This window comes from Salvia miltiorrhiza, chromosome 5 (genome assembly GCF_028751815.1).
Source record: "Salvia miltiorrhiza cultivar Shanhuang (shh) chromosome 5, IMPLAD_Smil_shh, whole genome shotgun sequence".
Classification (NCBI taxonomy): domain Eukaryota; kingdom Viridiplantae; phylum Streptophyta; class Magnoliopsida; order Lamiales; family Lamiaceae; genus Salvia; species Salvia miltiorrhiza.
Genome location: NC_080391.1, coordinates 18,818,842 through 18,840,811, shown reverse-complemented (window position 1 = coordinate 18,840,811; position 21,970 = coordinate 18,818,842). Strand labels below are relative to the sequence as shown.

General features: G+C 37.6%; 1 protein-coding gene across 1 annotated transcript; it reads left to right on the top strand.

Moving 5' to 3' along the window:
• The first annotated feature begins 11,264 nt into the window (after positions 1 to 11,264).
• LOC131025605 (uncharacterized) lies at positions 11,265 to 12,555 on the top strand. The gene is made up of 2 exons (XM_057955405.1): positions 11,265 to 11,433; positions 12,413 to 12,555. The coding sequence occupies exons 1-2, from the start codon at positions 11,265 to 11,267 to the stop codon at positions 12,553 to 12,555; spliced, it is 312 nt and encodes a 103-aa protein (XP_057811388.1).
• The last annotated feature ends 9,415 nt before the right edge of the window (positions 12,556 to 21,970 follow it).

Genomic DNA, 21,970 nt, shown 5'->3' with positions numbered 1-21,970 from the left:
ATTAGTTTATATGCATTGTCATAGTGCTTAGATTAACATGCAATAAATTATTGTGTCCAATAAATAATTAGCATGCAACTCCAAAAAGATCAATTATATTTATTATTCTTACACTAATCTCAATTATATTTATTATTCTTACACTAATCTCAAGGCTTGTCAACTTTATTAACTAGCATGTAATATATTTCAATTTATGTATTAATCATTAATTCCTTTCACTCTAAATCTACACAACAAGTTATGCTCAACAGCTGGTAGCTAATTAAGCAACTAAGCGACAATAAATTCAAGAACATATAGTTGAAAATGAAGGTCTAGCTTGATTAAATAAAACAAATTCAAATCCAATTAATGTTTACTCCCTCCTTCCATGCACAACAAATTTGCCACGTTATGAGTTTTAATAAAATATGATTAAAATTCTGAGTGGAATAAGAGTCTTACTTTGAATATGAGTGGAGTTGTGTAGACTCGATTATAATAAAGGGTTAATTGCATGAAAATACACGAACTTTAGTCACTTTTTCATTCTGCACACCGACTTTGAAATTTACATTTTAAACCATGAACTTTGCATTCGTTCCATTTTTTCCTTAAAATTCACCTCCGGCCATCGGAAATCTGAGGTCGCGCCTTTTGGCGCCACGCGTATGTGACACGTCATTAATGTGTGCTGACGTGTCTTTAATTTAATTCTCTCTCTAATACTCTCTCTCTATCTACTTCTCTCTCTTTTTCTTTTCTCTCTCTCTTTCTAATATTCACCTCCGTCCCCGCGCTTCCCTCGTCCCATGCAGCTCGAGGCCGCCGCCACCACTGCCGACGCACGGGCCGCCGCCGAGACCCGCCTCCACATCGCCATAGACGACGTCAAAGAAGCAAATAAACTTCTTTTGGTTCTGAGAAAGATCGGTATAGTATCCCTCTCCGACGTCCATACCTTCTTCCCGGGCGAGGCACTCGACTGCTCGCTGCACATCCTCGCCACCAGCTTTACTCGTATCCAACAGGTTGCAATCCACCTCGATCATACCTTTACCGTGAGCAAGAGCCATAGACTGCACGGATGGAAGCCCGCCGCCTCTGCTGCTGATTGGAGGCTGCCTACCCACTGATTTCCATCTGCATTCCGCTTGAAGTAGCCGAGCTCCCTCCTGATTGTGTCGAGCGACCTCCCCTCACCGTGTGCAGCTCCGTACAAGAAGGTAGCAACTGCAGGCTATGGATAAGATCATTAACAAAAGAGAAAAGTTGATGAAGATGTTGGAAATCCTTGACATCATCTAATGATACGCAGCGGAAATAACAGTCAAGGAAAGGATCTAGATTTACAATTGATTCATGTATAGAGATTACAAACACACAACAACAGTTAGAATAACTTACTTGTTGTGTAGCAACAATCTTGTAGCAATTCTCCTAGCAATTCCTGCAGTTGAATCCACTACTATGGTATCCACGTATATTGCAGATTCGATGCAGGAACAATTCCCGATGCACAATTCAATCTTCGAAAGCTAGGAAATCTCCGATTTGAATTCTATAGTGCTCTAAGTGTTTTCTCCCTTGTGTTTTCACGTGTGTTTTTCTCACAGACAAAAGAAATATATTCCTATTCTTATAGGAATAAGACATGCCTGTAAACCCTAGGTTAAACAGGCCGGGCTTTTCTTTTGTCTCCAATTAATTAATCCAATAGTCAAACTATTTACTAATTAATTAAAGCTTATTAGAATATATCAAATATATCCTAATCTAGTCCATATATCTTTCAATCTCCCACTTGGACTAGTATTAGATTAAACACCAAGCACTATCTTTGCACCCTTGAGCGAATCAACAATACACATAAAGTGTGACCCAATAGGCCTTCATTATCGTCGATAATCAAATTAAAGTCTACACAAAACTCCTAGACTGCGTTGTGTAGCGAACTCGATATATGAAGAACTTTTACGTGGATTCTGTAAACAAAACCTTTATGCGAAGATATAGTAACATCCTTTTATTCACGAACCACTCGATAGAGCCTAGAATTTGCCATTGTGTCTTTCTAATAGCTCTATCAATTTATCTCATCTTTATTAAATGACCTCCATCGATCATGTTCAACTTTTAAAGTTCGAACATATCAATTGCACTGGCCAGTGACTTAACGGTCAAGTAATATAGAGAAACTGAATGTTCTTCTCGAAATGTAAATCGAGGAATGAATCCTATCTTGGCACAACTACCACCTTCCCTTATATCCCGATATACCCAACACAAGCCGTATCTACCCCTTTGGTTGGAGTGCAAGCATTGTACTTGGTCAAAGTATACCATTCAATAAGTAAGATAAGCATTGCCCTCAAGTCAAAGGACTGTCACAATCTCCACACACCAATAATCATAAACACCAAAACAAATGATATATTGGTTGGGTATGCCAATACTCTCTAAAGTATCCATGCATCTATCACGAGTATCTAATATCTCATAGTCGTGGGAACAACTATATTCTCTAAGAATGTGATACAGATCGCATGCCAACTTATAACATATCATCAATATCCCAATCTTGATGATCCTTAGTTGGGGCTCTTTAAGAGTTATACTCTATTGCTAACCTCCCACTAAATTAGCAACAGTATTAACTCATGGGAACATTTAATTGAATGAAAATAAATAATCAAAGTAATCAATCAAATAAATGCATAATGCCATTAGTGACATCAAATGTCATAAATGTGATCAAGTAATAAGTCTCAACACAGATTATTTCTAGACATATTACTTTTACTCCCACTGACTAAAGCCAGTCTCGAAGATATCCAATTCCCAAACACTCAAAGTGTTTGTTATGATTCACAATGCATAACAATTGGTCAAAAGGATTAGCAATGTCCTCTTATGTGGGAACATGCTCTAACATAATCTCTTGTTTCTAATATCTCTTAAAATCTGCCAACGATGCTAAGCACATACACTACACCCTGTGTAATGAAAATCATGACATTCATGACCATCCTATTGCCCTAGCGTTAGGATCATTCTTTGTGCATTAAATCTCATTGTCATTAGAAGGACAATCCTTCATTGACAAAAAGATGCCATATTCCATTGGTAGATGTCCTTTCGGACTTCTTCATGGAATATCGCCTTAACATCTTGTCTATGTAAGTGGATTTTGATAGCCTAACAGTCTATTAGCTCAAACTCAATAGATCTGGATCCCAAGGATATAATAGGCTTTATTCAAATCCTTCACCATGAAGGAAATTAACAACTAGTCTTTCATGGATTGCATCATGAGTACAATAATTTTCATTTTCGATATGTCATACATAAATGATGATGAAAATTGTGTTCTCATTCTTGTGTTTCCTATAAACACAATACTTTCTTTACTTTTGACCAAAATCAAACGATTTGATTTCTTTGTCAAAACATTTGTTCCATATTCTAGAAGCTTGTTTTAGTTCATAACAACAAGTAACATCTCAATGGACTTGACTTTTGCAATTGGCGAAAAGATTTCATCATAATCAATGCTCTCGCACTGACTATAATCTTTTGCCACTAACCTTGCCTTGCAGGTTTGCACATTATCATTAGCATCAATTAGGTATTACCCCAAATGATATCTTATTTATGGTCTAACCGGTCCATTCAGATTTTATGGCTTCTTGCCACTTCTAAGAATCTATGACTATCATAGTTTCGCATAAATTCTAAGATCATTACCAGTTTCAAATTCTTTCTCGTATTGATCTTAGACCAATAGATTAATTCTTTGACTGGTTTACGTTCTCTAGAACTTATACGACGTTGCATTTGTGCAGGCTCTTCGTTATTCTGAACTTGAGGAAGTTGATCCGCTATATCATGATGAAGAATCTTCGACATCCAATGTCATATCTCCCCCCCGTATTGAAGAATCTTGCATTTCTGCAAAATCTTCAATACTGGTCTTATTGGATGTAGATGACGCTCTAAGTAGTGCATCAATACCAATGAGATCATGAACAGCTCCCACTAAATCCTTGTTTAGACCGTCTAACAAGTTTTCTTCCTCCATGTTGACTTTGTGTCTCTCAAATCTTGTCAAGATCTAAGTCATATCGATCTTGTTCTCTATAGACCAAGTCTTTTCAAGAAACATCGCAATCCTAAAACTAAGAACTTATATTTTCCAAGAAAATAGCAGTATTCTCGTGTTTTCTTCGGATATCCCACAAAGTAACACTTCTCACTTTTGATTCCAACAAATCAGTGAACATTTTCTCTACATATGTAGTGTAACCCAAGGTTCACACATGTGTAAAACTATGCTTCTTTCAATATCACATTCATATGATATTTACTCAACTAATTCAATTGGAACTTGGTTCAGAATATAAGCAATAATAAACAAGGCATGGTCCCAAAGATACACCGGAAGTTTTGAGAAGCTCATTATGGATCGTACCATATCTAATGATGTTCGATTTCTCCTTTCGGATACCCAACTCAAATAAGGTATCCCTAGAGGAGTCCATTGTGAATGGATTCCATATGACTTCAAGCAATGGACGAACTCATGGCTTAAGTATTTCTTTCTCGATCTAATCGTAGATATTAAATACTTCTCCAAGTTGTTTCTCGTCTCCTAACTTAAACTCCATAAATTTCTCAAAGTTTCTGATTTGTGTTTCATAAGATACACATTTCGATACCTTAAGAAATCGTCTGTGAAAGTTGTGAAGTACGAAAATCCACTTTGTGCTTGAGTTGAAAACGGTCCACATATCACTATGTGAATCAACTCAAGTACTTCTTTAGCTTGTATTCCTTTCCTAGAAAGTGGCTCGTTGGTCATTTTAACCTTGAGATGTGATTTCACAAGCACTTTAAGACTTTACGTCAAAAGTGTGAGATAGTCTAACTTTCTCGATCTTGTTATTCATTTCTCATTAAGTGACCAAGCCTATATGCCAAAGTTAAGTCGGACTATTCGCATTGCTTGTGATAGTTTATTTTACATACTGAGGATATTTTGTTCGTATTGAGCAAATATAAAAGTATTCTCAAGTGAAATATTTTCATCTCCATTAAGCAAAGTAGAATAAATTCTATAAGCAAAATGGAAAGAAAAACTTCAATGTCTAACACGAGAATGAAAATTATATTCCTCGTAATTCCAAGAACAAAATAACAATCTAACATGTCCACAAACCCAAAGATAGATCAAATCCATAAGACCTTATGCATTCAGCAGCAACTATTGCTCAAAACAAATGCACAAGTCAGATTTCTTTGGTCTCACTCTCTTGTTTTTAGTTAGACAATACACATTTTAACAAATGTGTGAACTATAACTCATATCTAATACCCAGGAGTATGAGTTGTTACATGTTCCCCTCAATGAAAAATATACCAAATTCTGCTATCAAAACATCCAATGTTTTGAACATCAAGCAGTATCCCTTCCAGTGTCATTTTCTCGACAAAAAGTATTTCATCTTTGGGTAACTTCTGCTTCTTTTGGTTTCCACCTTAGGATGCAAAATTTAGTTCTTTGATCATTCTTCTACCTTTTCTTTCTTTTTGGGTTAGAATTGGCAGAAGCATTCATCATAAGAACTTATTTGTCCTTAGTGGAAGACGATTCAAAATCGTTCTTAACATGTCATGAAACTCATGGCAGTGTCACTATCCTATTGTTCATTTTGAATTCACTATGAAGTTCACAAATGAGACAGATCATTACTGCAAGATTAAGTTGATTGAGACAAAAAAACCGAATAGTCCCGTTCCAATCGTGGCCATCCTCTCAATTAACTCAATCTTTTTCAAGACATTCATAGAGACCTTGTCTACTCCATGTAGATTAATCCTGAAGAGATCCATGAGTATCTTATACTTTATGGTCTTAACTTTTAAAGCATTAACACTCTTCAGGTGTATCAACATCTCAATCGTAACATGTGATCATGTTGTTTATGTAGTTCTAAACTCATTGACACAAACATGACACATTTAGCAGAAGTTACATCATCCATATGTTTCTTATAACTTTCAATGTCAAACATTTTGAAAGTTTCTAAAGTCACATTTAAGATGATGTGGATTGATTTCTCTAAGACATAATCAATCCCATCTAGCCTTAGCACCAAACGCAACTTGCGCGGTCAATCCAGAAAGTTTGACCTAGTCAATTTACCGTATCCAACAAACATAACAAAACAGTTGCAGATAAAACAGAGATAAAAGAAAGCAGTAAAAAGAATCGAATCGAATAAGATCACATTTATTTTACTAATCAAACAAGGCATTTTGTTTTGATTAGCTCCCACTATTTTTTGCATATTTTATGACCCCAACATAAAATACGAATTTATTAAACATAAATTATAGTGGTCCAAGATCCAAGTCAATATTATGCAGCCTCTGCTTGGGCTGATGACTACAATAATATTACTTAGTAGGCCTCTAAGCCAATTGCAACAACCATTTTGCAACTCTTGGTTGATTAATCCAATTAATCTGCATCCTCTAATCACTTTGGTCGAGTTTCACGCCACAAATGATCAAGCAAGTCAACCCCATCACACGGTGCCAACCTATGCATGAGCCTTGGCCTTGTAGATTAGAGCAAACACTTGGGTGTAAATACTCTTGGTCGAAAAGGATGGGTTGCTCAAACAATTATGATGGACGACGCGTTTTGTGCTTACACAAAGACTTATATTTAGTGGAGATTTTGTATGTGATTCTAATTGCTTATATTTAATATCAAATATTAAATAGCAAAAACAATTACTGGGTGCCGCCTACCCAGGCATACGAAATGCGGACCACACATATTAGGTGCCACCTACCCATACATAGTAACGCGGACTACATATAGTGGGCGCTGCCTACCCAAGCAGAAAAGCGGTCTCTAACTACTATAGTTAAATAATAAGCATAAAATCAAATAGCATGCTTATCACAAAACAACATAGAATCTCTACGAATAAAATTCATTAATCCAATTAAATTTTATTCTCTAATTAAATTATGGGTTAATCAGTTCGTATTAATCCAAATTAATACAACATTATTATTCAAAAATAATAATTCCATATATTAATTCAAAATTAATATAAAACTCATCAAATATTATTATTTCAAAATAATAATAATCCATGATTTATAAATCAAATTAATGAATTAGTCAATTTATATCAATTCCAAATTAATATAAATATACATTCAATATTATTATTTCAAAATAATAATACTAAATAAAATCATTAATCTAATTAATTTATATTAATTCCAAATTAATATAAACACACAATGATAATTATTATTTCTAAAATAATAGTAATCAAGATTTATTAATCTAATTAATAAACTTAATTCTGAAATTGGGATTAATATTATTAATTCCAAATTAATAATATATATATATACTGTATTTAGTAGTTACACCCCACAATGGGCATTTAATTAAAAAAAAAAAATCCGCAGCCTGCCTTAATAACAGCAGCAGCCCAACGGTAACAGCCCGTCTGCAGGGAGGGTCTGGCCCAAGGCCCGACTACCCACTAGGGCTTCACCCTTAGCAGCAGCCACCGCTGATCTTCTGTCTGCCGTGCACAGGCGCGCCGTCGTCGCCGGTCGCGCGCCGCCTCCTACCACTGTCATCTGCCGGTCACGCAGCCGCCAAACATCACCATCGTCATCTCCTTCATCAACTGCTCCCCGGAGTACAAGACTCCCAGCCGTGGAGCGTTTTCAGATGAGATGAAGATACAAAGGCGAAGCTTGGGAGGCTTCCACCGTGCGAGATCTCCACCATCGACCTTCAGCCACCGCTCCGGTGACCAAGTCATGCCGGAGCGAAGCTTCCTTGTCGGGCGTTTCGGTTCTAAATCGCGCCGGACGAAGATCACGACCCGACGCAGACGGAGACAGGTGGTCAGGCGCAGCACAGCGGCAAGCCCCGAGCCACCTTTCGCCGTCTCGTCTGGATAGGAAAACGGACGCATGTCATCTATCTCGCCGCCGTCCATCAGGGGATGAAGATTTCCGGCAATAGATCGAATTGAGTTCAAAACACATAGTTGGTAATTTGAAATCAAATTTCAAAACCCTGTCTTTAATCTTTTACGTTGCCCAGCAACATAAAATTTAATCAATCCCAATAATTCAATTCCAAATTTCGAAACAGATCGTCAAAATTTCAATTCCAAACTAAATTTCAATTCTCCGAAAACAGATTTCAAAAATCAAATATTAATTAACCCATAATTAATTAGAACATAATATCAATTATAAATCGAGCCCCGGGCTCTGATACCACTGTTGGAAATCCTTGACATCATCTAATGATACGCAGCGGAAATAACAGTCAAGGAAAGGATCTAGATTTACAATTGATTCATTAATGTGTGCTGACGTGTCTTTAATTTAATTCTCTCTCTAATACTCTCTCTCTATCTACTTCTCTCTCTTTTTCTTTTCTCTCTCTCTTTCTAATATTCACCTCCGTCCCCGCGCTTCCCTCGTCCCATGCAGCTCGAGGCCGCCGCCACCACTGCCGACGCACGGGCCGCCGCCGAGACCCGCCTCCACATCGCCATAGACGACGTCAAAGAAGCAAATAAACTTCTTTTGGTTCTGAGAAAGATCGGTATAGTATCCCTCTCCGACGTCCATACCTTCTTCCCGGGCAAGGCACTCGACTGCTCGCTGCACATCCTCGCCACCAGCTTTACTCGTATCCAACAGGTTGCAATCCACCTCGATCATACCTTTACCGTGAGCAAGAGCCATAGACTGCACGGATGGAAGCCCGCCGCCTCTGCTGCTGATTGGAGGCTGCCTACCCACTGATTTCCATCTGCATTCCGCTTGAAGTAGCCGAGCTCCCTCCTGATTGTGTCGAGCGACCTCCCCTCACCGTGTGCAGCTCCGTACAAGAAGGTAGCAACTGCAGGCTATGGATAAGATCATTAACAAAAGAGAAAAGTTGATGAAGATGTTGGAAATCCTTGACATCATCTAATGATACGCAGCGGAAATAACAGTCAAGGAAAGGATCTAGATTTACAATTGATTCATGTATAGAGATTACAAACACACAACAACAGTTAGAATAACTTACTTGTTGTGTAGCAAACAATCTTGTAGCAATTCTCCTAGCAATTCCTGCAGTTGAATCCACTACTATGGTATCCACGTATATTGCAGATTCGATGCAGGAACAATTCCCGATGCACAATTCAATCTTCGAAAGCTAGGAAATCTCCGATTTGAATTCTATAGTGCTCTAAGTGTTTTCTCCCTTGTGTTTTCACGTGTGTTTTTCTCACAGACAAAAGAAATATATTCCTATTCTTATAGGAATAAGACATGCCTGTAAACCCTAGGTTAAACAGGCCGGGCTTTTCTTTTGTCTCCAATTAATTAATCCAATAGTCAAACTATTTACTAATTAATTAAAGCTTATTAGAATATATCAAATATATATATCCTAATCTAGTCCATATATCTTTCAGAAGAAACAAAAAGTTGATAGATTAAGAGATATCATCTCTGGTAAAAAGTTAATTATTTTAGCAACTTCACAACAAAGATTATTAAAAAGTTCATTCCATCAAAAGGGAGTAAAAACACACGCTGTAACAACAATATGAACACCATTTATAATCAACCAAAAAATAAGAATGACAAAAATTGTCTCTTCAAGTGTACAATATCTTTCCCTATCGACTCTAGCAAGAACTATCTACAACGGGAAATTACACAGCCTTACATAATCTACCAGATTTCTTTCGACTCATGCAAGAACTATCGACTCTAGCAAGAACTATCCAGTAAGCCTCAGTACAATCTACCAGATTTCTTCCGTGCAAACAAATCTTCAGAACAACGAAGCTGCTGCTGGCGTCGGTGCTTGGGTTTGGAGTCCTTCTGTGGGCTTCTTTGACGTCGTCTACGGCGACGTGGAGACGGGTCTCGGCGGCGGTCCGTGCGGCGGCAGTGGCGGCGGCGGCCTCGAGTTGTGTGGGACGAGGGAAGCGCGGGGACGGAGGTGAATATTAGAGAGAGAGAGAAAAGAAAGAGAGAGAGTATTAAATTAAAGACACGTCAGCACACATTAATGACGTGTCACATACGCGTGGCGCCAAAAGGCGCCACCTCAGATTTCCGATGGCCGGAGGTGAATTTTAAGGAAAAAATGGAACGAATGCAAAGTTCATGGTTTAAAATGTAAATTTCAAAGTCGGTGTGCAGAATGAAAAAGTGACTAAAGTTCGTGTATTTTCATGCAATTAACCCTATAATAAATGAAAGTAACAAATTTTTCGTGGACTGACCATAAAAAAAATTGTGACAAGGTTTCGTGGTCGGAAGGAGTACATAATTTCTAACTTTAGAGTCATAGAAAATTAATCATACATGTTGATGACAACAAATAATCCAACATCAAAGAAAAATATAATTAAAAACAATAAAAACTATGTAATGAGAAAGAATCCTATTCCTGAAAGCATTTAACTTGAATTCATTGATCTTATTATTTTCTCCAAAAGCTCAAAAATGTAAAAATATATTTAGGAATTAAAGAACCCTAATTATGTGTTTGGAAAGAAATATATAGGTGAGAAGGAAACAACTAGGTGAGAAGTTAAAACCAAGTTAAGATCTCCATATTTGTGAGCCCAAGTTGCGGCTGCGGCTCGTAGTCTTCAAACATGCCGTTGATGCGTCGTCCACTGGATGGGCCGCGGTACGTACTCTCCTTGTTTCGGGTTGTTGCCTTTGTTTGTGCTCCATTTTCCATTGGTAGACCGCAGTATACCAAAGTGCTACGAACTATATATCCCCCTATTTTCAGCTGTTTTTTTCTGACTTGAAGCACCACCTAATGATACTTATGGAGCATTATTGCAAGTCCACCAACAGATTATCATCATAAATTTTCTTGATGGAGCACTACTACATAATCTAATGCAACACGTTGTTACCATACAAAACAACCTTAAATATTCTCCAAGCAAGAAATTAAACCTACAAATCAAATCATTCTGGAAGACGAGCATGACTTCAAAAAAGCCATTAATAACAATATTTTAATTTCTTCGCATGTTGTGATACCATAGAATTTCTGCTTACTCGAAATGTTTCAAATGGACTCGTTCAGTTTTAAATTGCCTATATAAACCCTGTGTTAGCCACTTCCATTTCATTCTTTTATACAGATCTCAGCTACAAATTTGATACATAATTAATTCTAAGAGCAAATGGCCTCAAATTCTGCATTAGCTGCAGTTCTCTTTCTAACTTCATTCATGTTTGGTTGTGGCTTAGCTGCCACCGTCGTTGTCGGAGGCTCTGCGGGGTGGCGCTTCGGCTACAACTACACCGATTGGGCTCTCAAACACGGTCCCTTCTACATCAATGATACTCTAGGTAAGCGACGACCGGTGCTTCACATAAAAATCTCTATCTTATTCTACTGAATACACACCACCATTGGTCCTTGTATGATTAACGATTACTAATTTAATTATATTACTCCCTCAATCCCTCAAACATCTTTTTGAAGGAGGGTGACATGAGTTTTAATAAAAGTTAATTGTGTATTTAATGAAGGAGAATGAGTCCCACAAAAAGCGAAGATTAATTGTTAAGGATAACAATTAGTTAAATAATTTCTAAAAATAAATTAGGAAGATATTTTGGCCAGGGACATACCAAATTAAAATAGAAAGACGGGGGAGTATAATACATAAAACTATTTTATATATATCATAAGATGCGTTATATATACATGAAAAATATTAATTAATTACCATAAAGAGGCATTATTCTGTATGCAAATTAATACTGATTATCCATCTATCAAGATTAACACATCAAATTAAATGGCCCCTATAGTTAATAGAATAAGGAAGGTTTGCATCATATCCCATCCATCTACACACACACAATGTATTTGGTTATAATATATAAAAATCATTTCCCTCCGTGTTAAGTAAAAGTCGTTTTTCTATATATATGTACTAATTATGCTTTAATTTTATATACATGCATAAATTCTTTTCTTCCAAATGCATTAATATAGAAAAAAGAATTTATGCATGTATATAAAAAAGTATTAGTGTTGTGTAAAAAGAATGCATTGATATAGAAAAAAGAATTCTTGCATGTATATAAAAGCATTAATACATACTAGTATATCATTAACTGAGCCAATAGTCTCTTGTAGTCTCTTGGTTTGAAAAATAAAAATATGTTCCTCACTATCTTATATATTCGTGAAATCATCGTCATTTTAACATCGGAACATTTTGTAGAAAATGCTAAAAGTTCGAGACATAAAATACAATTAACCACCCTTTTAACATTATATTTCTGGGTTAACCCTATTGTTGGCATTAATGATCAGTGTTCAAGTATGTGGCGACGACTACGAGCAACGGGAGCGAGTCACACAGCGTGTACTTGCTCCCAAATCTATACAGCTACGTGCAGTGCGATTGCAGCCGAGCTCAGCTTCTGTCGAATCCGAGTGGAAGCGGCGGGTGCTAACACAGTGGCGGCCTCAATATTTTGCAAGCGGAGAGGCCAACGGCGTGGATTGTAATGAAGGATTCATGAAATTCTTCGCTGTCCCTCTTCCTCGTTGGTTCAATTAGATACATATTTTTATTCACTTCTAAGGACTACGCAGTGATTCATACAAGGGATCAACAATTTATAACATATATATAAATATACATATGCATGTACTGGTGTGTCCGAATTAAGAATAAAATACTACCCTATGTCTTTGGTATCGGGAGTGTTATATATATGTAATAAAGACTTCCAATATGGAATTTGATCTTTTAGAATTGTGTCCCAATTTGCCTATATACAGAAAAGGCACTCCCCAAGGAGACATTCAAGCGATGCGAGCTCCTGTTTTTAAACAGCGAAATTTAATTTAGGGTTCAAATTTCACCGCTCACTTCTCCCTTAAGTTAAAGAGAGGCAAATTATACGTACTATTACTAATATAAAAAGTGTCTTGAACACAAAATATGGATTATCTATTATCTATTATCTATTATCTATTACATATTTAATTTTAAAGTTATTTATGTAAATTATACTATTCGCTAGATATTAAAAATTGCTATAAAAATATATTAATTAATTAGATTATTTTACGCAAAATCTATTTGATACTTCCTTCATCCCAGTAATCTTGGCAAGTTTCTTTCGGCACAGGTATTAGAAAAAGTTAAATTAAAAAAATAACAGTGATGATCCACCTGTTTAAGTTTTTTATTAGAAAAAGTAAATGCATTCTAATATTCCTTAATAAAAGTAGGCTAACTTTTTAAAATTTGATTGAAATTAAATATAACCAAAATTAAAATGTGGGAATAGGATTTGGGGCATCCTTTTCTAGCGCCAATTACCAAAATTGTGAAGAACAAAATTCAAATTTCATTCAATTTTTTTTGGAGAATTCAAATTTCTCTCTTAAAATTTCAAAAATACAAGTACATAGCCCTCTATAAAAGTTGGACACATTACATATATCTTTTACAAAAATGAGGCAACCTCCAAAATCATTCAAAAACAACAAAATGAGGTGAAATGATTTAACAAGTGAAAGGAATTCTTTCAAGATAGCAAAGGTGGGAGCCAAAGCGTGAGAAGATTCAGGAAGCAATCGTCAAATTTATTGTTTCTCAGCGGACCGTGAGTCGTATATGGGTTGCTGCAAAGATTCAATAACAAAATGGGTGTGTAGACAATTAAATTTGTCGTCGAATTAAATCGTGCCACGTGTAAATTCATGAATTAAATATTCAATTATATTTTCTATTTTATTAAATGGGATTTTATTCCTAATTAAATAGATATATATGATTAATATTTAATAAAATGAATTAATGGGCTTATTGGCCACTTAAGGCCCTAAGGCCCATGCATGAAGGCCCAAAGCTCATAAAGCCCATGAAGCCCATCTCTAAAATCTATAAATAGAGGTGTTGGGGTGCTCATTATCACGACTTGAAGGAGTGGAAGATCGAAGAGCATAAAGAATCCTCTCTAGTATCGCAAGTTGAAGTGGAAGATTGAGGAGTTCAAAGAATTCTATCAAGTATCAAGTGAAGTCTTGCAAGAATTGAAGAGCTTCAAGCATCTCTAAGAATTCTATTCAAAGCTTCAAGTATTCTTCAAGTGTCTTCAAGAATTCTATCAAAGCTTCAAGTATTCTTCAAGTGTCTTCAAGAATTCTATCAAGTCTTCAAGTATTCTTCAAGTATCTTCAAGTGATCAAACCTTCAAATCTTCAAGTGACCAAGATCTTCAAATCTCCAAGATCGAAAGCTTCAAGGCATTCTTACAAATTCTAAGAATGTTCTCAAATCAAATCAAGTTCAATGTTCAATCCAAAATCATGACTTAAGTCCTTTGGATTGGCGTCATCAAAACAAGTATTTCAAGAACCTTCGAGTTTGTTCAAGAATCAAATGGAAGAGAAGAATCAGAGGATTAACTAGAGATTGCAACTCGCATAAATCTATCTTCAAATCTATCAAATTATCTTTGTAACGCATTTTGTATTTTATCAAATTGAAATACAAAATTTGTGTTTACAAATTTTGGCACGCCCGGTGGGACCTCTCTACCTCTCATCTCTACTCTTCACCAAAAAATCTTGAACGATGTCTACTCAATCAAATGCAGCTGCTCCAGCTTCATCCAAAGCTTCTTCGGCAAGCGTGGGTATGATCACGCGAAGCAAATCGAAATCGATGCAAGGAGTGTCCAAGCCGATCTTCCATCTTCCATCTATCCATGAAGAAGATAACAACTCTGAGAGAAGCTTCACATTCCCCACTGAAAATTATCAACTCCATGCAAGTGTCATGATGACAAACACTTCCACCATGGAGGAACAACTCTTGAACTTGACAAAGATGGTTGAATCTCTAACCAAGCACATCCAAGAGCAAGATGCCCAGATTGCAAAGCTCAAAGGAGAAAAGAGAGAAAAAGGAGATTCAAGCCACGCCAACAACGATAGGGAAGACGAAGAAAGCGAAGAAAATGGAGAGAATAACGATGACGAAGCCTCCAAGGACAAATCAAAGAGTGATGGAAAAAGGCCTTCAGGAAAAGACACTCTCTTCTCATCTGGTGGCCTCATTCCCATTGACCAACTCAAAGAGTTCATCGAAGCAACAATGAAGAATAACTCCGGTGGAAGCTCCAAGTCATCGTTAACTTACTCCAAGCCATATACTCGGCGAATTGACAGCATGAGGATGCCTCTTGGTTATCAACCACCAAAATTTCAACAATTTGACGGCAAAGGAAATCCAAGACAACATGTGGCTCACTTCGTTGAAACATGCAACAACGCTGGTACTTATGGAGATCACCTAGCTAAGCAGTTTGTTCGCTCATTGAAAGGTAATGCCTTTGATTGGTACACCGACTTGGAGCCAAACTCGATTGACAGTTGGGAGCAATTGGAATATGAATTCCTCAACCGTTTCTACAGTACTAGAAGAATTGTCAGCATGGTTGAGCTCACCAGTTCGCGCCAATTTAAAGAAGAGCCAGTTATTGACTATATTAACCGGTGGAGAAACCTTTGCCTCAATTGTAAGGATCGGTTGTCTGAGTCATCTGCTATCGAAATGTGTATCCAAGGAATGCACTGGGGATTGCAATATATTCTGCGAGGAATCCAGCCAAGAACATTCGAGGAACTAGCCACTAGAGCTCATGATATGGAGTTGAGCATGATGGCAAGCGGGATCGAAGGACCACCAATCCAGGAGTCTAGCAAATTCAAGCCAGAATTCAAGAAAGGAGGAAAACCATATGACAAAGCACCAAAGAAGGAATCTATGGCAGTAAAAGCAACTTCTGTGAAATTTCTAAAGAAAGAAGCTAGTCAGGAAGGCAACCAGAACACTTCACAAGACAATCAGAACTCTTCCCGAGACTTGGGGCAAAGAAGACCTACCTTGAAAGAAATGCAACAAAAACAATATCCATTCTTAGACTCTGATGTTTCAGGAATTTTTGATGACCTGCTCAAAGAAAAGCTTATCGAGTTACCAGAAATGAAGCGACCAAATGAAGCAGGGAGGACAGACGATCCAAGTTACTGCAAATACCATCGTCTGGTTGGGCACCCCATACATGATTGCTTCATCTTCAAAGACAGGGTCATGCGTTTAGCTCGAGAAGGAAAGATATCTCTTGAAGAAGACGTTGCTGCTGTAAATATGGTCTCCGCCGACTTGAATGACATCATAGAAGGTATTGAAGCTCTGTATGATACATCCAACCAAGTAGATGAAGAACCTGAGATCAACATGGATGAAGACAGTGATGCATTGGCAATCACATTCTCCAATGAAGACTTGCAGCTTGGATTCGAACCTCATAACAGGCCATTGTTCGTGAGTTGTTATACACAGGAGCAGAAGGTCAATCGAATTCTCATCGATGGAGGCTCGGCAGTCAATATCTTGCCACTAAGGACTTTGAAGCAATTGGGAATCCAAGCAGAAGAGCTGTCAAACAGTCGATTGATGATTCAAGGTTTCAACCATGAAGGGCAAAGAGCTCTTGGAACTATAAGGCTGCGATTGCAGATGCAGGACATGGAGTCCACAACGTTGCTTCATGTGATTGATGCAAGAACATCCTACAACATGCTTCTGGGTCGACCATGGCTTCATGAAAATGGTGTTATTCCTTCTACATTGCACCAATGCTTCAAATACTATCAAAATGGCACCGTAAGAAAAGTGGTTGGTGATCACAAACCTTTCACAGAAGCAGAGTCACATTTCGCCGATGCTCAATTCTATTTGGGAAGAACTAAAGCAACAATGGTGGAAAGGGATGTACCACAGGAGGAGTCAGGATCCCGACAAGAGAAAGAATCTCGCCCAGAGATGGAAGGTTTCACCATCCCTTTGACTAAGATTGATGCCAAAAAGCCCATTCCCCAGCCACTCAAAGATTTTGTCCGACCAAAGCAAAGTGGCGCCACAGAACATGGAGATCTCTTAGACAAAGAACTCTCAAAACACTTTGGTCCGAAGGCATACAAACTCCTTGTGAATGCTGGATATAATCCCCAAGAAAGCTCCACGTCAAAGTCTCATGTGAGAAAAATTGCTAACACAAGCCAAAATCCCAAAGCAGGCTTGGGATACATGGTGCAAAGCCCCATTCGTATTGCCATCAAGAGAGCCACTGCTAACTATGCTAGCACCAAGCTGAAGGAATATTAAACTGAATTAATGCTCCGATTGCCCGATGATCGTTTCTTGGAATATTATTAATTTATCATACAACGATTAATCCTAACATGCTCCTATGAATTTAACAACTGCACGTTGGAGTTAGAGAATACCTGAAGAATTCCTAAGAATTCGTCAATCTGTTGCTGAACAGGTCAGCCAACTTCACGCCTTCGTTTGAAGCCTCAAACGTCCTCAAATCGTATTTCGCCTAGAAATACGACTTCTTCGTCTTCGAGAGAGCTTTCCGTGGCCGCCTGATTCGTCTGAATCGGAGTTCTTTGGAGGAAGTTATGGCCGTTTTACGGAGACTGCCAGAACTTGGTTTCCTGCGAAAATCTGACTCCAGCTCTGATCTTCTCGACTGTATCCCGCTCAGCTTTCACCGTTGGATGGACAACGATCTATGAAAGTCCCAAGAGAGAATGCTCCACACATTTTTCCTGCGCCCCACAGCTCTCTCAAAACCCTAATATTTTATCAGTGTGTTTTCCTGAGAGCTGACAGCTGTATTTAAATAAAATTAAATACGTGTGGGCACAGAATTAGTGTAGGAGGCGTCTTTCTCTCCTTCTAGGGCTAGGAGACATTGGGCCAGTCCAGGGACCAGATACAAGGAATAAAGATGGGCCTCAAATAAATTAATTTATCTATGGTCAGCCCAGACCATAATTAATTTATAAATATCAGTTCATTCCACTAGAGAACCGATACTGACTTACCCCTTTATTGCCGGTGATGAGTCGGGGCTTGTATTTAGACTTATTAAATCTCCGTATTTAAAATATCCGACATCCATTAATTAATTAGAGCTCTGACAGCTTAAATTAATTAATCTCTTAATAATTCCTTAAGCAGTACCACTCAAACTTTATTATTACGCCTGAACTTAATCAACCTGCAGGGTTTAGCGTAATAAACCTTATTGAGCTCCTTAAGGGGATGTCATTATCCTATACCGGATACGGGTACTAATACAGATAATCAAATATCATATATTAACCGCTATCACCCAAGATACAGAGTACTCGAGTTAGTATATAACTTTCACCCATAGTAAGTCAAAGTGATATACGAATTAACATATATATCTGAATACTTATTAGTATTAAGATCTTATAAGTCACCGAGATCTTGATTCTTCACTTAAGTCAGATAGAAGAATACATCTCAACTGTGGTCCTATCAATACGTAATGACGTACCAGTATAGACAAGTAGCCAAGACAAACTACTTCCATCTATACTGCAGCCTAAACCAATAACTTGTCCTAGAGTTATTTCGGCTGTGATCATATTATATCTCTTAAGGTTATTCCAATTATATGGTCTTCTGTGATCTACAACACACCATATAATCTACTTATATAGAGATAAAGAACATACATATGCAATCATGAACACAATCAGATAGGAGATTAGATAGTGAACTTAGGAAACATTGTATACAAGCATAAAACGTTCTTGCTTTCAGTATACAAATCCAACAATCTCCCACTTATACTAAAGCAAACTTTTAGTATACAATGCGTCTATTTACCAATCACCTAACACTTCTCCCACTTATACTTAAAGTTTCCTAAGTGGGTGGCATCAATCTGGCATCAATCGCATTCCCATCTTTCAATGACCATTTGCGATAAGCCTTTTGTGAAAGATCAGTAGGTTTCTCCAATATGTGAGAATTTATTCTTTGAGCACAAAAACCTCGATTTACGAATAATCGTATAACTTGGTACTTACTCTCCATGTGTTTAACCCCTTGTGGTTCTTGGATTCCTTAGAGTTCGCAACTGCACTTGAGGTATCACGAAGGTGATGCTCCCACGCAAACTAGGAATTACCCTTAGATCCTGGAGGTAGTGGTCAAACCAAAAGGTTTTACCTCCCAAGAAAAAACACATAGCTCGAGGTAATTATTCTTTGTTCTGGTCAGCCTGGAAATCCGAAATCATATAATCCAAAAAGGAACTAAACTGTCTAACTGGTAAACTATCCTTATTCTCTAGTCAGGGACTTGAGAATATAATTTACCACAATTCAGTGTCCTTAACTAGGACTATACTGATATCTTACAATCATGCTAACTGCATAGCAAATATAAGATCTCGTACATAGTAATCCATACATGAAGCTATCTACTGCGGAAACGTAGAATACTGCCTTCATTTCCTCAACCTTAAAAGGCATCTTAAGACATAGTCTTTAGATAAAGGAACGCCATATCTAAAAGTTAGCAATCCTTTCTTGGCGGTATTCATACTACAATGAGTATTCTCAGTATCAATGTAAGACACTCGAGATAAGCCCAACATCCTTTTCTAGTGATCCCTTATTACTTTGATCACAAAGATGTATACTGTACCTCCTTAGTATTTCATATGAGACTGTTCGGATAACCATTACTTTATGTCTTAACAATAGCTCCATATTGTCGCCAATTAGGAGGATATTGTTTACATAAAAAGCAAGATAAACCACATCACCGATGACACGAGAGCGATTGACACGAGATGTTTCTCTCCCTCCCTCACGTAACCTCGATGGTTTAAGTGAGCTGCTATGGGTAAAATGATCCGAATGTTCTGAGCATGGTACTTGCGAAAATATCATCATAACCTATACCCTTACACTGGGCATAACCTTTCGCCACCAGTCTAGCTTCGGAAGCTACGACCTTGCTCATTCGGGCCTGTCATTATCTTGCATACTTACTTACAACCTAAGGCATGACTGCCTCCTGGTAGCAAGACTTTCTAGTATACACCCATATTCTTAATGGATTGCTCCATTGAGGTGTGCCAAGAATCAACATTCTCGTCTTCCACTAATTCCAAGTAGATATCTGGGTCGATTCTCTTATATTCACTACCAGGGACTGAATCCAAAGATTCTCCCAAGAACATAAATCGATCGGGTTGTCCCACAACCCTCCCACTACAATGGATCTGTGGTGGCACATGTGTGTCAACAGTGCGTGCAGTGTCTTGTGGTACAAAACTCTTGCACACTTGGCTTGGGTGATGGAATCGCCTGTCTAATGTCTTCAATTTCTTGAAGTACACTATCTGACTTGGATTAGTGATTACTCCCATAGTCCACTTCTAAGAATCGTGTGTCATTGCTAATAACCACCTTCTGATTCTTTATGACTAATTGCAAAGATACATAACTCATCATCGAACATATTTTTCCAAGAGTGACCTATTTCTTCTCTCCACCACACCATTTTATATAGGGATTACATGGTGTAGTAAACTGGGTTGGAATCCCAAACACTGACAATGAATCAGAAAAGATCATTCCTAACACATTATTGGCCCTTTATCCCCTTTGTCATGAATGACCTGGTCTCCATCTTTTCCTCTATACAGGATTCGCAGGTTCGAAATAGTACAACCTGGATTGAATCCAATGTACTTATTTAGACACGAGCCTTTGGATCCTATTAAGATAAATGTGACCTATTTATAGGGTATCAATATATGTGTAAGATCCTCATGAGAGATTAGCCTTAACTTTTCTCTTTCTTTTGTTCGATGATGTAAATGCAATATAAAGGTATTTTGTAGACAAGTTATAGTATGAAGAGAGATGTTCAAAATACCAGAATAGACAACTTTGTCATTTCTTATGATAGAAACACCACTATCAAAAATGACATAAGATCCATCTATTCAAAATTTTGGAACATGATAAGGAACTCTAAAAAACTAAACTATGTTTTTAGAACTTAAAGACAAGGCTTCAATTGCAACAACTGCGACTCTAGTCACGTTGCCTATGAAGACAATCATCTCATCACTTCTCAGCTTCCTTGTCAGCTTAAAAAAGCCATGCAAGGTGTAACAATCATTATCAGTTTCTCTCGTTATCCACTACTCACAACTGAGTAGAAAATGAGCTGATATGTCTCAGTTACTATAGCAAGTGAAGTACCTTAACCCTTTGCCTTGAGTATTGAAAGAAAAAAATCTTCAATACTCAATCTTATCACACCACTACTCCCACTATTTCCCTTGTCTTTCTTGCCTCTTGGACCCTTCTTCTTCCCATCATTCGACGAAGAAGATGGCTCTCCTTAGGCAATAACAAGTGCTTGCACATCTCTTTCCCACAACTTCCTTAGCCGTAACTAGAGTAACTCAAAAGAAGTATCTTTCTTGCTCATAACATCATTGAGGCGGAAGTTCTTAATTAAAAGACTTGGGAAGAGAGTTCAGGATAATATCGACTTTTGCCTCACCGTCGATAATCCCACTGAGCAAGTCAAGTACGTCAAAATTTGCATGACATGCTCGTGCACTGAGCTGTACTTACTCATAAAAATAACAAGATTACTCTCATTAAATTTAAATGAGCAGCTCAGTCCGACTCTCCGAACACTTTCTTAAGATTCAGCATGATGCTAATAGCATCTTCCATGCCCTGATGTTGGAGCTACAAAGTTTGTGACATTATACTCATAATATAGCATATAGCCACATTATTCGTCACATGCCACCTTTTATGCAGTTCCTCTTTCCCATCAGTTGTCTCATTGTTCGGACCATAAGAACGTGGAGTAGTAAGCAACACAAAAAATTGTGTTAGTTTGTGATAAAGATAAAAATCCAAAACTGCGTTTCCATTTTATATATGTGGACCGGTTAAAAGACATTGTGCAAGAAT